This window comes from Muntiacus reevesi, chromosome 2, assembly GCF_963930625.1.
Source record: "Muntiacus reevesi chromosome 2, mMunRee1.1, whole genome shotgun sequence".
NCBI classification, from domain to species: Eukaryota; Metazoa; Chordata; class Mammalia; order Artiodactyla; family Cervidae; genus Muntiacus; species Muntiacus reevesi.
Window position 1 is genome coordinate 134065929 of NC_089250.1, and position 15369 is coordinate 134081297.

The 15369-nt window shown below is 42.9% G+C and overlaps 2 protein-coding genes across 6 annotated transcripts in view; both read right to left on the reverse strand.

Moving 5' to 3' along the window:
• The window catches only part of PANK1 (pantothenate kinase 1), a 110287-nt gene that overhangs the window by 17106 nt on the left and 77812 nt on the right, over positions 1 to 15369 (reverse strand). For all 5 annotated transcript variants that reach the window (XM_065922882.1, XM_065922880.1, XM_065922881.1 and 2 more), the window contains one exon: positions 7863 to 8215. In XM_065922882.1, the coding sequence (XP_065778954.1) occupies positions 7863 to 8198 (336 nt within the window). In that variant the 5' untranslated portion in view covers positions 8199 to 8215. The remainder of the gene's footprint in view (positions 1 to 7862; positions 8216 to 15369) is intronic.
• On the reverse strand, positions 12457 to 15058 carry LOC136158219 (bromodomain-containing protein 7-like). The gene is given in 6 exon segments (XM_065920003.1): positions 12457 to 13252; positions 13254 to 13872; positions 13874 to 14294; positions 14297 to 14445; positions 14677 to 14745; positions 14747 to 15058. Coding segments are annotated over 6 exon segments (1968 nt in total). The 5' UTR covers positions 14935 to 15058; the 3' UTR covers positions 12457 to 12730.

Below are 15369 nucleotides of genomic sequence, written 5' to 3' on the forward strand. Positions count from 1 at the left end.
GAAACTCTGGGTGAGACGCACGTTATGATTCACGTGTTCGGGGGTAATACTATAGGTGTAAGAGATCTGGAGATCCAAACGCTATAGTGACACATAGCCGTGTAAACCCTGTCTTCTCTTCCTCCTGGATTCCTCAGCTCTATCCATATCTTCCATCGCACTCACAGCAAGGGTCACATTCTGGCTTGCTTTTTGGTTCACTGGGTGCCCCTGCGCACCATGCTCAAAGGCCCTTATAATGGCTTAATAAACATTTCTTAAACAGAACAGGGAAAGTTTTCCCCTCTTCAATCACCCCATGCTGAAAAAGTAGCGATTTCATCAGCCAGTCTTGGGGCCATAGGTTAACCTGCTTAAAAATTAATCAGAGGTCCGTCAACAATATTGAGAGCCATGCTCAGAACTAACATCACAAGCGTGAACAAAGTCTGTCCAGGAGACGTCCTGACACTGCTCAGGGAGAAAGAAAACCTGTCAAGGCATATCAAGCATGCGACTTTGCTCTGAACGATCTCAACTTTCCCCTCAAAACCACTTTCAAATAATGTGCTAGCTGCAAACAGACATCTCTTCTACAGCATTTTACTGAGGGATGGGTATTTGCTTTTATTTATTTTTTAACTGGAGCATAATTGCTTGGCAATGTTGTGTTGGTTTCTGCTGTACAACATGAATCAGCTCTCTGTGTACATATATCCCCTTCCCCTACAGTCTCCTTCCCCCGTCCATCCCACCCCTCCAGGTCATCAGAGTACTGAGCTGAGGTCCCTGTGCTACAAAGCTGCTTCTCACTAGCTAGCTGTTTTAAACATGGTAGTGTATTTATGTCAACGCTACTCTCCCAATTTGTCCCGCCCTCGCCTTCCTCTTCTGTGTCCACAAGTCCCTTCTCTATGTCTTCTTCTCTATTCCTGCCCTGCAAGTAGGTTCATCAGTACCGATGGGTATCCACCCTGAGAAACAGAAAGATTAGTCACTTTCATTGAGACCTATGGAGACTTCCCTCGAAGGTCTTTCTCATCCAGGAAATAGGACCAGCTCCCAGGTGTAAGCCATGAGTCAAATCATCACTTGGACAGCATGTTCAGATCCCAGCTACAGAGAAACGCTCTTTCTCAGGACTTAGTTTTCTTTATACTGGGGGTAAACAAAAACAAATGCTGCAGGAGCCAGTAAAGAAGTAAAGTCCCTTGACTAAAGTTCAAGTAACAGAAGGATGGGGACTGTGGCACACAAGGCAACCCACATGTGTTTAAAATTCATTGCAGCCCATATGATAATGGGGGCTCAATGTTGCCAAATGATCATATTTCTCAAGAGTCAGAAATCTAGATTTTTATGTGAAAACTTCCAATTTTTAAATGGTGGCCACTAGTTTAAACAAAATAAATAAATAAATATGCAACTGCTAAGTTACTTCAGTCGTGTCTAACTCTGTGAGACCCCATAGACAGCAGCCCACCAGGCTTCCCCGTCCCTGGGATTCTCCAGGCAAGAACACTGGAGTGGGTTGCCATTTCCTTCTCCAATGCATGAAAGTGAAAGTGAAGTCGCTCAGTCGTGTCTGACTCTTAGTGACCCCATGGACTGCAGCCTACCAGGCTCCTCCGTCCATGGGATTTTCCACGCAAGAGTACTGGAGTGGGGTGCCATTGCCTTCTCCCAAATATATATATATAGAAGGGCACCATAACAGCTGTGGGCTACATCTCGCTTCCCACTAATAGGTAGTAAATTCCTATGAATTTTATATGTATTCTTAATGGTGATCTCTATAATGGGTCTTAGATGATGGTAGATCTGAAATACCAGATGCAGCGAATATGCAAATGAAGTTCTGTTAATGTGAACATAACCTTGTCACCAAGGTGTGTTGGTAAATGTTTAACAATTAGCTCTCTGGAAGCAAAAGCCCTGGTTTATAGCATTTACCAATTTCAGTTGTATCATCACTCCCACTATGGCCAGCTTCAAGCTGCCAACACAATGTCACTAAGCACAAAGTTGGGAAGACACAATGGGTTCTCATGAGCCAACAGGAGCCAACTCCAGCACACCACTGTGTGCAACTCTCCTTGGCACTTTCAGAAAATATGATTCGCAGGACTGCCTGGCAGTCCAATGGTTAAACCCTTCGCTTCCACGGCAGTGGGCACCAGGCTCAATCCCTGATGGGAAACTATGATCCCACATGCCACATAGTGCGGCCAAAAAGAAAAGAAAGTATGAGTTCTGCCAGTTCTTAAATCATTAAGTTTAAACTATTCCCCAAACTTAAAAACAAGAAATCAAAATTAGCCCTAAGACTCAAACTCTAAATAATGGGGAAAGGGGAAGGAATAAAGTAAAAAACAAACACACACACAAAAAAAACTTTTCTTCAAATTATTACTATGATAAACTAATTTTGTTTTGCCCATTCCCAAAGTCACCCAAGCAAGCATGGGTGCAGTGATGATTCTCAAATTTTAGGCACCATCAGAACACCTGGAGGCTTTGTTAAATCAGACTGCTGGGCCCCCACTCCCAGAGTTTCTGACTGCCTGTCTAATAATATCTCAAGTGATCCAGATGCTGCTGCTCCTGTGACCATACAGTCTTTGGAGCTGAAGAGCTGGTATGAATGCATGATCACACCACAGTACAGTGACAACAGGCCTTCAATAAAATCACATACTCTCCCCAGTACCAGCTGCCCTAGTTAACTTTCAGGGCTCTTTTCAAGAACCCAATGAGATGGCTGTGTGAAAATGCCTTGGAAACACGAGTTACACATGAGTTATATAACTTATACAAGAGGTAACATAATTCAATCTTCTTAAGTTGAAATATATTTGGAAACCCATTTCCAAACTGAAGGCTCCAATTTCTCAAAGGAATTCAGTGATTCCCTGTATGCTGAAATTAGAAAAAAAATGTGGATTCTAAAGACAAGACATGTTGACGATACAATTTTAAGAGGTTCTCCTTATGTGCTTCCCTCTGCCAAAAATAACTAAATAGCAAAAATTATTATATATAAGATAGGCTAAATAAGAAGGCCCTATGGGCTTCCCTGGTGGCTCAGAGGTTAAAGCGTCTGCCTCCAATGCGGGAGACCCGGGTTTGATCCCTGGGTCCGGAAGATCCCCTGGAGAGGGAAATGGCAACCCACTCCAGCACTCTTGCCTGGAGAATCCCATGGACCGAGGAGCCTGGTAGGCTACAGTCCACGGGGTCGCAAAGAGTCGGACACGACTGAGCGACTTCACTTTCACTTTCACTGTATAACACAGGGAACTACAGTCAGTATTCTGTGACAAAACATAATGGGAAAGAATATGAAAAAGAAGGTGTATATGTGTATCTATACAGAGACTCTCTGCTGTACAGCAGAAATGAACACAAAATAGTAAATCAACTAGTGAAAGTCGCTCAGTCATGTCCGAGTCTTTGCGACCCCATGGACTATACAGTCTATGGAATTCTCCAGGCCAGAATACTGGAGTGGGTAGCCTTTCCCTTCTCCAGGGGATCTTCCCAACCCAGGGACCGAGCCCAGGTCTCCAGCACTGCAGGCGGATTCTTTACCAGCTGAGCCCCAAGGGCGGCCAAAGAATACTGGAGTGGGTAGCTTATCCCTTCTCCAGGGGATCTTCCCAACCCAGGAATTGAACCAGGGTCTCCCGTATTGCCAGAGAAGGCAATGGCAACCCATTCCAGTACTCTTGCCTGGAAAATCCCATGGACTGAGGAGCCTCATAGGCTGCAGTCCATGGGGTCACTAAGAGTCAGATATGACAGCGACTTCACTTTCACGCATTGGAGAAGGAAATGGCAACCCACTCCAGTGTTCTTGCCTGGAGAATCCCAGGGACGGGGGAGCCTGGTGGGCTGCCGTCTATGGGGTCACACAGAGTCGGACACGACTGAAGTGACTTAGCAGCAGCAGCAGCTCCTGTATTACAGGTGGATTCAATTAGATTCAACTAGGAAATCAACTAGACTTCAACACAATAAACTTTCAAAGTAACTAAATAAATAGCTGAATGAATAAATAAATAAATGCATTCATACATACATATGTAAGTTCATAAATCTGAAAAAAACTATCCCAGGAGGTTTCATGCCTGCTCTCTATGGGAGTATGCTATGGACCTACTCTATTACATCACTCTTCTGCCCTTGAGAAATGAGTCACTAAATTGTTTTTTACAAAATGAATAAAGACCCATCTGTATGATACCCCACACTTCCCAAGGTGCTTTTGCTGACACTGGCTCCATAAGTCATACTGGAAATGGCAGAAAAGGTTATCTTACTAAGCTCAAGAACAATCTGCATATAAAATAGTTGACTCTGAACTACAGATTACACTCAGAGCTCTTTGCTCCTTACACAGGAGAGCTAAGAGGCCCGAAAGAGAGTTGAATTTCAAATATGTTTTGTGAGTGAGAAAAATAACAAAACCTCAAAGATGGCTTCTTCCTCCTGATACCCAATGATAAAAGGTGTACATGAATGACCAAAAGGATTGAGCCAGAATGAAAGGGGGGTGTCTACCAAAGCTTATGCTCCTATAATATCACAAATTTGTTCCTGGATTAATAATAGGAACCCAGCTAATAATGAATGGTCCACTTAGATTTAGAATTCTACATATCCACAATTATCTTATCCCCTCCTGATGATTTTTTTTCTAATTAACTTTTTTAGGTTGTGTCATTGGAGATTTCTGCCTTAATAAAGGCCAATTCTTAAGTCCTCACACCAGGCTCTGGTTGGCCCTATTACAGCCTTGGGCCCAATGTTACCTCATCCCACAAAGACCCTCCCAGTACTCCCTATCCCCTTTACCCATTTCTTGCCCCCCAACTTATCACCATTTGATATGATCTATATTCATTTATTTGATTATTGACCATTTCCCTGCTCTAGAATATAAGTTCCAGTGGGGCACGAGCTTTGTTTTGTTCATAATAGTACTTGTTGCACAGAAAGAGCATGGTAAATATGTGTTGAGTGATAGAATAAACACTTATTAGGAAAGAAGATGATAAAACCTATTCTTCCTCACAAACCCTGGAAGGATCAGGGTGTATCATTTAGTGTACTGACAAACAGGCTTTAGGAAGAGATCTGTCTTCTTCAATTCTGTCTTCACTTTGGCCAAGACTGAGTATGCAAACAGAAGGCAGCTCATATATTGACACTTTCTTTTATAGATGGCTGGACTGTTAGGCAAGTACTCCAGACTTGCTCCCTGCACCAATCTCTTTATTACGCTCCAGCAGCCTGAAGGATCAGAGGCTTATTTTGGTTAAATAAGACATGACCCCTCTCAGGTCAGAACCTTGAGAAACACACTTGCTCATGGCCAACAGAAATTGAGTAACTCTCCTGGGGCATTACCCCAGAGGAGGGATAGAGCCTTTGACAGAGCTTGCTTAAATGTTCTAGGTCACCTTGGTTCACTTCAGGCTCCCTAGAAGAGATGGACACAGGCAACCTTGAGGGACCTGGGGAGCTCATAGCACTAGCAGCGGGTCAGCATCTCCTGAATCAGAATTGAGCTAACACTCAGCTCTCACCTAAGGGGGCACTATGGATGCCTCTTCATGACTCTCTAGCTTTAGTTTCCTCATCCTTGTAGCCACCTTCTGCTGCCTTCTGATGATGATGAAACTGAGTCCCATAGGAGGGACACGATTTATCCAAAGGCACCCAGCTAGTTAAATGCAGAAACAGCATTAGAATTCAGGACCAGTGCTTTTTCATTTATGAATTTGCACTTAATTTTCTTGCTCCTAGATCTCAACCTTCTCAGTTTCAAAACTCTTCATTGTTGGGCCCCAAAGAGAAGAGTGAAACAGTTGGCTTAAAGCTCAACATTCAGAAAACTAAGATCATGGCATCCGGTCCCATCACTTCATGGCAAATAGATGGGGAAACAGTGGCTGACTTTATCTTTTTGGGCTCCAAAATCATTGCAGATGGTAACTGTAGCCATGAAATTAAAAGACACTCCTTGGAAGAAAAGTTATGACCAAGCTAGACAGTATATTAAAAAGTAGAGACATTACTTCGCCAACAAAGGTCCATCTTGTCAAGGTTATGGTTTTTCCAGTAGTCATGTATGGATGTGAGAGTTGGACTATAAAGAAAGCTGAGCACCGAAGAATTGATGCTTTTGAATTATGGTGTTGGAGAAGACTCTTGAGAGTCCCTTGGACTGCAAGGAGATCCAACCAGTTCATCCTAAAGGAGATCAGTCCTATGTGTTCATTGGAAGGACTAATATTGAAGCTGAAACTCCAGTACTTTGGTCATCTGATGTGAAGAGTTGACTCATTTGAAAAGACCCTGATGCTGTGAAAGATTGAAGGCAGGAGGAGAAGAGGATGACGACAGAGGATGAGATGGTGGGATGGCATCATCCCCTCAATGGACATGAGTCTGGGTAAACTCCGGGAGTTGGTGATGGACTGGGAGGCCGGAGTACTGCAGTCCATGGAGTCGGACACAACTAAGCGACTGAACTGAACTGAATTTGGTGGAGAAAAGATTCCATGGATCATTTAAGTAAGTTGCAGCATCAAATTCTACTGCTGGGTAGGGAACATGGACACAAAAGGAAAAGTCAACACCTGAATACAATCAATCTGATTGAAGAGAATGTTCCAGGGTTCTATTGCTAGCTCTTGTGGAAACTACTTATCAATGAGATAAATGATGCTCCTTCTGATTGTGCAAATAAATTTGCAATAGAGCTTTATTAAATACAATAAGGCATTGATTTACTAATTTATTCATTAATAATAAAACAGCTGGCAAGACTAATCCCAGAATCTTTCAACTCTTCCTTCTTTTATGTTCAAACACTTCTGTTCATGTAAATTTCTGTTATCTCTATTATTTTTCTTTCTTCTCATTGTATTTCCTGTGAGATGAACCTAGATAGTAAAGAGATTATCTTGATTATAGAAATGGGGAAATTGGAACACATAGGTGTTAGGGATTGCTTAATAAAGAGCAAGTTAGGACTCTGTGTCCCTCATCCATATCTTCCATTTAGCCAACTCTGTCAAATCTAAATAAGCAACACAGAGGCAGAATATGCTGCCAATCAGGATAAGGTATTATTTATTTATTTGGCTGCACCATGTGGTATATGGAATCCTAGTGCCCTGGCCAGGGTTTGAACCCTCACCCTCTGCACTAGAATCGCAGAGTCTTAACCACTGGACTGCCAAGGATGTCCCCAGGATAAGGTACTATTCTTATTATGTAGAACGACACTGCCTAAATCTTATTTATTTATAAAGGAATTCACCTGTAAATAATATCAAAGATTTCATTTTTGTTTGTGAGCAAAACTTCTAAAGGGCATTCATAAAACAGAAAAGACACAGAGCAAATGGCAGAAAGAAGTAATCATTTTTAGTAAGATGTATAAAAAGTCTTTCCTGCAGGCCTCAGTCTATGTATCTATGAAATTGGCACAATAATTATGTTTTTCACAAGACTCAAGAGTCTGTGGAAAACTAAAATACTTCAGAAGGTGATTTATATCACCTTGTCTTTAGCACATTGTGCAGATGTAATTGAAACAAAAATGATGAAGAGGGCAGCTAATATTTATTGAGCACTGTAAGTGCCAGGTACATATTATCTCCCCCAGCCCTATGAAGTAGGAACTATTTTTATTCTCATAAAGATGAGGAAGCTGAAGCAGTGAGAGGTGAGGTAAACTTGTCCAAAGTTGCCAAGCCTAGTAGCCTAGTTCTTCCATAGGAGACGCCATGCCCATGGGCATGGGAGAGGGTTCCTTTGTTTCTCTAAGAGGTGGTATTGCGGTTTGCACAGGGCTAAAGCGGACATACCGTTCTGAAATCCTCTTCGAACTTGAAAGCCCCACCTCCCGTGGCACAGAGTGTGGTGTGCAGGCTGGAGAAGTTCTTCTCGCTGCCCATTTGGATGAACTTGTGCATTGCGCAGCTGGGGAAGCGGATGAAGTGCAGGTTCCCCTTCCGCCCGCACATGGTCAAGTTTTTCAGTTCCAGGTGGACATCTCGGATCCCGGTTTTCCCATAAGCCGTGTTAGAAGTCAAATACTTCCTGATGCTCTTCAGGTTCTCCACCTCCTCCTGCTCTTCTTCAGCTGTAATATCCTTCGGCTCAAAGTAGACCAATTTAACCAGCGTCCCACCGATGTCCATGCCGAACCACGGGAATGCTAAGGGGACAGAAAGACAGAGTGACCATGAATTCTGTACATTCAAGAAATAGTCAATAATGAAATGTCATGGTGTCGTATATGTATGCACATTTACCATTCAATTTACCGGAATTCCACTATAGGTGCCTAAAAGAAGAGACAGGCAAGGTGAAATACACACTTTAAAATGATGCCCATGATTCTGCTTTTATCCCACTCAAGAGTCGGCCTCAGAATTGACTATTAGATGAGAATAGGATTCTCTAAGGCAGTCTCAATTGCTGCTTGCCTCTCAGGGCTCCAGAATGTCACCAGATGGAGTGCAATTTCAATACTTAAAGATACATGTTTTGCATACGCTCTGGCTCCCAAAAGCTATTTTGTCAGAATTTCAGTGAAAGAAACAATGATCTGACACCAGAGGAAATGCTGCTATGCTATCTGTATGTACCAAGAGATGGTATGTTGACTCCTAAGCCTCATGCTCTCTTCCCAGAGCACTCTCGGATAATTTTCACGGTATACAATTTTTGCCTTCATGAGCTGATTTTTATACAATGTGACTCCACTGCTTCACTCAACAGAATAAATAGGAAGGAGAAAGGAGAGACAGTGGGTTATAAGAGCTGAGGGGCAGACATGATGATTCCAGTGGCAACAGGAATCTGTTCTTCTCAAAAGAACAGATCGAATTACAACTCATTCCTTTCTTTACTAAGGAAGAGATTCTCTCTCCATCTCCAGTTGCCCACCCAGAAGTCCTCACCTCAGCCCTGTGTCTTCCCTCCCATCGATTCTGATTTTATTCTTGGGGAGGACCTAGGCATGAGTATTTTTCGAAGTTCCCCAGACATTCCAGTTTGCACGCTTGTGTAAACTGCTAAACTACAAGAACCATGACCACTGATGGTCACGCCTACAAATAAGCACAGCTCCTGACCAGGTATACAACACGGAGGCATGTTTTGTGTAATATTTTTATATATAAATATATATTTATATTTAATCTGCTGGAGAGGCTTACCTATGGCAAAATGAATTCCCATAGTAATTATTTTTATTGTTATTGTGAATAATGGGCTAAGCTCCCTGAACAGGCTGACTTTATTTAGAGGCAACCTGGAAAATTAATACTGGGCTGTCAAATGCTTTGCAGTAAACACAGGACAAACCCAAATGGGAATCTGAAATTTGGAGATTCCTTTTCATCTTCCTCAGTAGACTGTATGGGCTAAATCTGAACCTTACAGTAAAACTGAGTTTACATTCTAAATCAACTATACTCAGATCTAAACTAAAACAACACAAAAACTGAGTTTAAAGACTTAAGAAGTTAAAATGGCTTCTTTCAAAAAGCTTATTTTATTCAGCCCTAGAGAACAGCCATTTGAGCCCTGATCAAATTGAGCCCTCTTGGTCAAATTACACCTAGAGATTACGTTGCCAGGAACAGAACTAGGACTTAGAGGAAGTCTTTTTTCTAGGCAGCCCCACTATTTAGCCCTCTCCATCGATACATTGGGAAGGGAGGAGGAAGGAGTATATAGGAGGAAGCCATTCCTGCCTAGAATCTTCTCTCCTGTGCTTCCCTATTGTCATTTTAGTTTTGATCCAAGCCAGCTACTTCACACTTGGTAAGCAGTAACTCTAATGATAAATCCCAAACTCCCTAAAAGATTAAGAACAGCAGGGACTTCCCTGGTTGGTTCTGTGGCTAAGACTGTGCTCCCAGTGCAGGGGGCCCGGGTTCAATCCCAGGTCAGGGAACTAGATCCCACATGCTGCAGCTATTGAGTTCTCATATGCCATAACTAAAGATCCTGTGTGCCTTAGCGCAGATCAAAGATCCCTCGTGCCACAACTAAGACCTGGTGCAGTTACATAAATAATTTCTTTTTTTCCCCCAAAAATGTATTAAGAGAAGCAAATTCCGGTAACAAGACTGTTAACAAATGTCCTCTTATCTTTGCAGAAGTTTGCAGAGCAAATCCCACACAGCTCAGTGTAGACTGGAAGCTTGCCTATCCTAGCAGGAGAGAACAGAAACCTGGGAACAGTTCGTCCCTAGCTCACAGATGACGTTTCTTGGTCCATTCTCTAAAAATCACTGTCAGCATGCCCCACGGTGTGCATGTGTGAGTGCTCAGTCACTTCAGTCCTGTCCAACTCTTTGCGATCCATGGACTGCAGCCCACCAGGCTCCTCTGTCCATGGGATTCTCCAGGCAAGAATACTGGAGTAGGTTGCCATACCCTCCTCCAGGAGATCTTCCCGACCCAGGAATTGAACCCATGTCTCTTACGTCTACCTGCATTGGCACGAGGGTTCTTTACCACTAGCACCACCTGGGAAGCCCAACTCACAGTGTAATAGGCAAAGTCCCAATTCAGGATTCCAAACAACTGCTTCCTAGAAGCAGCAGCCAGTAACTAGCTCACATGAACTCCCTTCACCTCTCTGGATCTCAATTTCCTTATCTGTGAAAGGAGTGGACTGTGTAAGAATGGCTTCCAGTTCTCTCCCTCCCATAAACTTCCCGAGGATGTTTTTTTTAAGAAACAAAAGTCACAACCACCCACAATCAGTTAGGCCAACCAGAGCCCTAGTTTTAAACCCCACTGAAATATACTGTAGTATGTCAACAGGTGCCCGGTTATGCAATCAAGGTTGCAGGTATAATCCATTCTTATCCAAGTAGGAAAGACACCTACTACTGAATAGGATGGGAGAAGTGTATTCTGGAATACTGCTAGGATAACCATTTTTTAAAGACTCTGCCAACATCTATTAAAAGCACACATACATTTTAAAATGCAGTTGATTCCTCTCTTGGACCATATTTTTTAAAGGACCAGTATTTGAGGATGGGTATAAGGAAGTTTACTGCACCCCTTCTTGTTGACTAGTCACCAAGTTGTGTCCAACTCTTTCGTGACCCCATGGACGGTAGCTAGCCAGGCTCCTCTGTCTATGGGATTCTGCAGGCAAGAATACCGGAGTGGATTGCCATTTCCTTCTCCAGGAGATCTTCCTGACCCAGTGATTGAACCCCTGTCTCCTATACTGCAGGCAGATTCTTTAACACTGAGCTAACTTCCCACTACCTGGGAAGCCCACTGCACCCCTTACAGTGGCCAAATGTAAGAAAAACAAAAAGCAAGATCAAAACAAATTGGAAACAACATACATGCCCTTTAACAGAGAAACTTCAATAAAGTATGACTTTCCAAACCATGGGATAATAGGCAGACATTTGAAAGAATGAATGAGATCTATACTAGAGATACCACCAATCTTCTGAGAATGAGAAAAAAATAAAAAAGAGATACTTAGCAGTGTAAATAACTTAACTCCATCTGGTTTGGGAAAAAAAGGAAGGGAGAAAGGAAAAGAGGAAGGAGGAATGAAGGACAGTGGGCAGGCGGGTGGAAGGCAGACCCCAAGTGTTTGTGATTATATGAGCCCATAAGAAGGTATAGAAGGCCACTCCTTCAGGTTGTTAATATTGTCAGAGGATGGTGGGATAAGTATATTGTATAGGTAGAGGCTAGAAGTCAGAGAAAAGCATGAGAAAATTCTATACTTAGAACTTTCAGTATATGAAGTAAAATAAGAATTCAGTGATAATGAAAAATAAGACATCTTAGTGCAGAATGGACAGAACAAGTTGTATGTAACCCAGAAAAGGCCCTGTAGCCTTTATGTGGTTGGCTGTTGTTAATTTAAGTACAGGCAACTGATAAGAGGTCTCCCTTTTTAAAATGTGTCTAGGGACAGCTAAGCATTTTATAAATTATTTATAATTCCAGTTTCTTCTTCCTGCGTCACCTCCTCCATTTCAAAGCTTTTGTTGGCAACTCAGCAAAACAGTGGGGGAAAGTGTAGAGTTTTGAAAATTCAGTTAAATGTCATATTAGCAGTTTGGGTTAAGGTAAAAGGGAATAAGGATTGAAAAACTATAATTTAAATGGCAGTAGAAGTTGCTTTCACTTACTATATTCATTCCTTACCTTCATAAAAAATTAAATGCTCTTCTACTCATATTTTAATGCTTTTATAGGATACTATCATATTTTAAATGTTCAGTTTTATTTATCTTCCTGATATCAAGGGCTACCTAAACGACAGTCCCCATATATAAGCTGTGGTTGGAGACAGGAGAGAAAGGGAAAAAAGAAATCTGAATGCAGCCACCATCCATGACTCATGCTTTCTTTTTTTTTTTTTTGGCAACTTTTTAATGGACGGTCAGGAAAAAGACTGTTTTATTCTCCAAGCTTATCTCTATCACTTCATCCTCAGATTCAGCCCCAGGGAAAGGTGAAGGGGTAACTCAGCTGATATGTACAATACAGCTCATAGTCCAGGTTTAGCTTTATTACCTAATAGAAGTTCAATCTCTGGAACATTAAAATTAACTGTTCCAAAGTTTAATTAAAAACACAATTTACAAATACTTAATATCTTCTGAAAAGCATTTCCAAGTTAATGAAAAAAATATATACATAATATATAATCAAATACCAGATAGCTTCAAATCCCATCAGGTTCACACTCAGTAACATCGGTCTTTTTAGGTTCTCCAAAATCTTCTGTTAGATCGACAAGGTGGTTTTCAATGCCCGGGGAGGGGACGGAAATTCCCATTGCTTTTCGGAGTCCGTATGTGCTTACAATATCGCCTGGAGTTACTTGCTGTGCAAGTTCTTTCAGGTTATTGGTCACTTGTTCAGCGAGATGCATTTCTCTGTATGACGGACCCAAGAGACAGATCATGTTGGGAGGGGGTCTGGTGCTCAGACGCTCATTCTGGGCTTCCTGGAGCTCTCTGAGCAGTTTGGTGGTCTCATCAAGTTTCCTCTGGAACACTTCAGCTTCTTCAGAGTCAAAGACTTCAACTGGAGCTCCGAAGTGTGTTACTGCTTTCAGTGCTGTGAGCTTGTCTTGATTACTGGAGTCTAAACACCCTGTTAGTTCAACTTCTGTAACCTCCATTTCTTTGGCTGTGTCAAGTATCCCAGTCTGGCCTTCATCTTCAGGAGATGACGTCTCAGACCTCGGACTCCTGCAGGGTTCTAGAATGTCCTCCTTTTGTTAAAACATCCAGTAAACTATCTGCCATAACATATGGATAATCTTGGCATGTGGCCAAAAACTCATGGATGCTGAAATCACTGGGGAGATCAGGGTCTTCCCCATAGGTTGAATAGATGAAATCAGAATCATCCTTGCTGATATTTGCAAACGTGGAGTCGTAATGTGGTGCATAAGAACTGTAGGGTCCATAACTCAAGTATAACACTGGAGTCACTTTGCTTCTTTTATCTTCTTTGAATCCCTGCAAAGTATTCACTCCAGACTGAAATCTTCCAGTTATCATCCCCAGCCTCACAGGATAATAACCTGGTTCTCCTACAACAGGATCCACAGGATGGAGAAGTCCCAATGTTGTTGTTCCATCTGGCTTTCTCCTTTCAAATTCACACTGACTATTAGCAAGCCTCCTGGTCAGCTTTCCTCCAGATTCCTTAACGATGCGGTCAGTCTGCTCCAGCTCTCTTTCTAGACTATTGCTTTTAAATTTATCTTCAAGCACATCTTTATCTTTCTTTTTATTCTCCTTATTGGGGCTCTTGAAGCCCTGTGCCTCAGCGTCTCCAGTGTCGTCCCTCTCTCGGCCAGGAGCCACTCTCCTCCCCACTCTGCGAAGTGTCTGTCCTGTATCTCTGCTTCCGACTTTTCTGCAAGTCTGCCATGAAGTCTATGCTTTGCTTCAGGCTCTGAATTCTCTCCTGGCTAAGAATTTTCATCCCTGACTGCAACAGCTTTTCCGCAGCTTTATAATAAATCGTCTCTGGCTTGTTGTAAATCATAGCGTTAGTACACATTAGTTTGAAGTTATCCTTCAGTTCTTCTATGGACTGGTAATCATTGTTCTTGATCTCTTCTTTCATGGTACTAAAATCCATTGGGTGTTTAACGATCATGGAGTAGCCAGGGGCAATAAAATCAGTCACAGGAAATGAAAAGAAAGCACTTGGGTCTTTTCTCTGCAGTTGTCTCATCAGTTGATTCAAAGCTTCTTGAAGAGGTGTCTATCTACTTCTTCTTGTTTGGCTAAAGAGCTTGCAAGAGGCTTCTCAGGAGGCAAGTCTAATCGTACAGGGGTCTGACACTGTAGGTCTTTTTCTACCTCAATATCCACATGGTCACGATCTCGCTTTCTTTTATCCTCCAAATTCATAGTTCTCTCTAGGGAATCAGGAAGAGGAATGGATTCTGGGAGGAACACACAAAGCTTCACTGGTGTCTGTACTCTGATATTGTTCACTTGAAGTCAGTTTCCATTAAGTTGACTGGTGTCTTTTTTATGGCCCTATGACATATTCTGGAGCAGTAATTTTTGACATAGGGAAGTTCTGTATCTTTTTCTCCAGAAAAACTGGCATTAATCTTTTGTAGGTTGGCAGGTTTTCAACATCTTTACACGTCTCCGTTTTCTCCCCTTTTCTTCCCCTGGAATCTGCTTCTCTCCTTTCTTTCTTTTTCCGCTTTCTCTCTTTGTGTTTGTCATGATCGTTTTTGTCTTCAAAGAGGCTGGAGTCGTGCCCAGAACTGCCCGTGGAGAGCTCGGTAACTTCGTTCCCTCCCACTTTGAGGACCAGCTTCAGGGGCTTCTCTACATACTCCTCGTAGAGGTGTTTGTCCGACTTACGCTTTTTGTGCTTCTTGCCCATGTCGGATCGGGCCCCGGTGCCCGCCCCCCGCGCCAGGGCCAGGCCGTGCGGCGCCGCCTCCGGTCCGGGCCGGGCGAGCGGAGGGCGGGAGCGGGGCCCGCGAGACCCCGCGCCGCGAGGCAGGGGGACGGCGTGCGCCGAGCGGTGCGAGGCCCTTCACGAATAGACCCAGCTGCGCCCGAGCGCGAGCCCCAGCCGGAGCCGGAGAGCAGCGGCAGGTTCGACTCATGCCTTCTTTAATCCAGGGTATGCAGATGCTTTGATAAATTCAGCTGAACCACTGATAAGAATCTCTTCTGTGTTTGCCAGAAGTGATGCTCCTTCTAGATATAAAATATCTGCACTCACTCTTTACTCCTCCCTTTTAAACCCAGATGCTTTTTTTTTAGTTCAGAAGCCTCTAAATCAAGAGGACCCACATCTAGAGTTGACGTT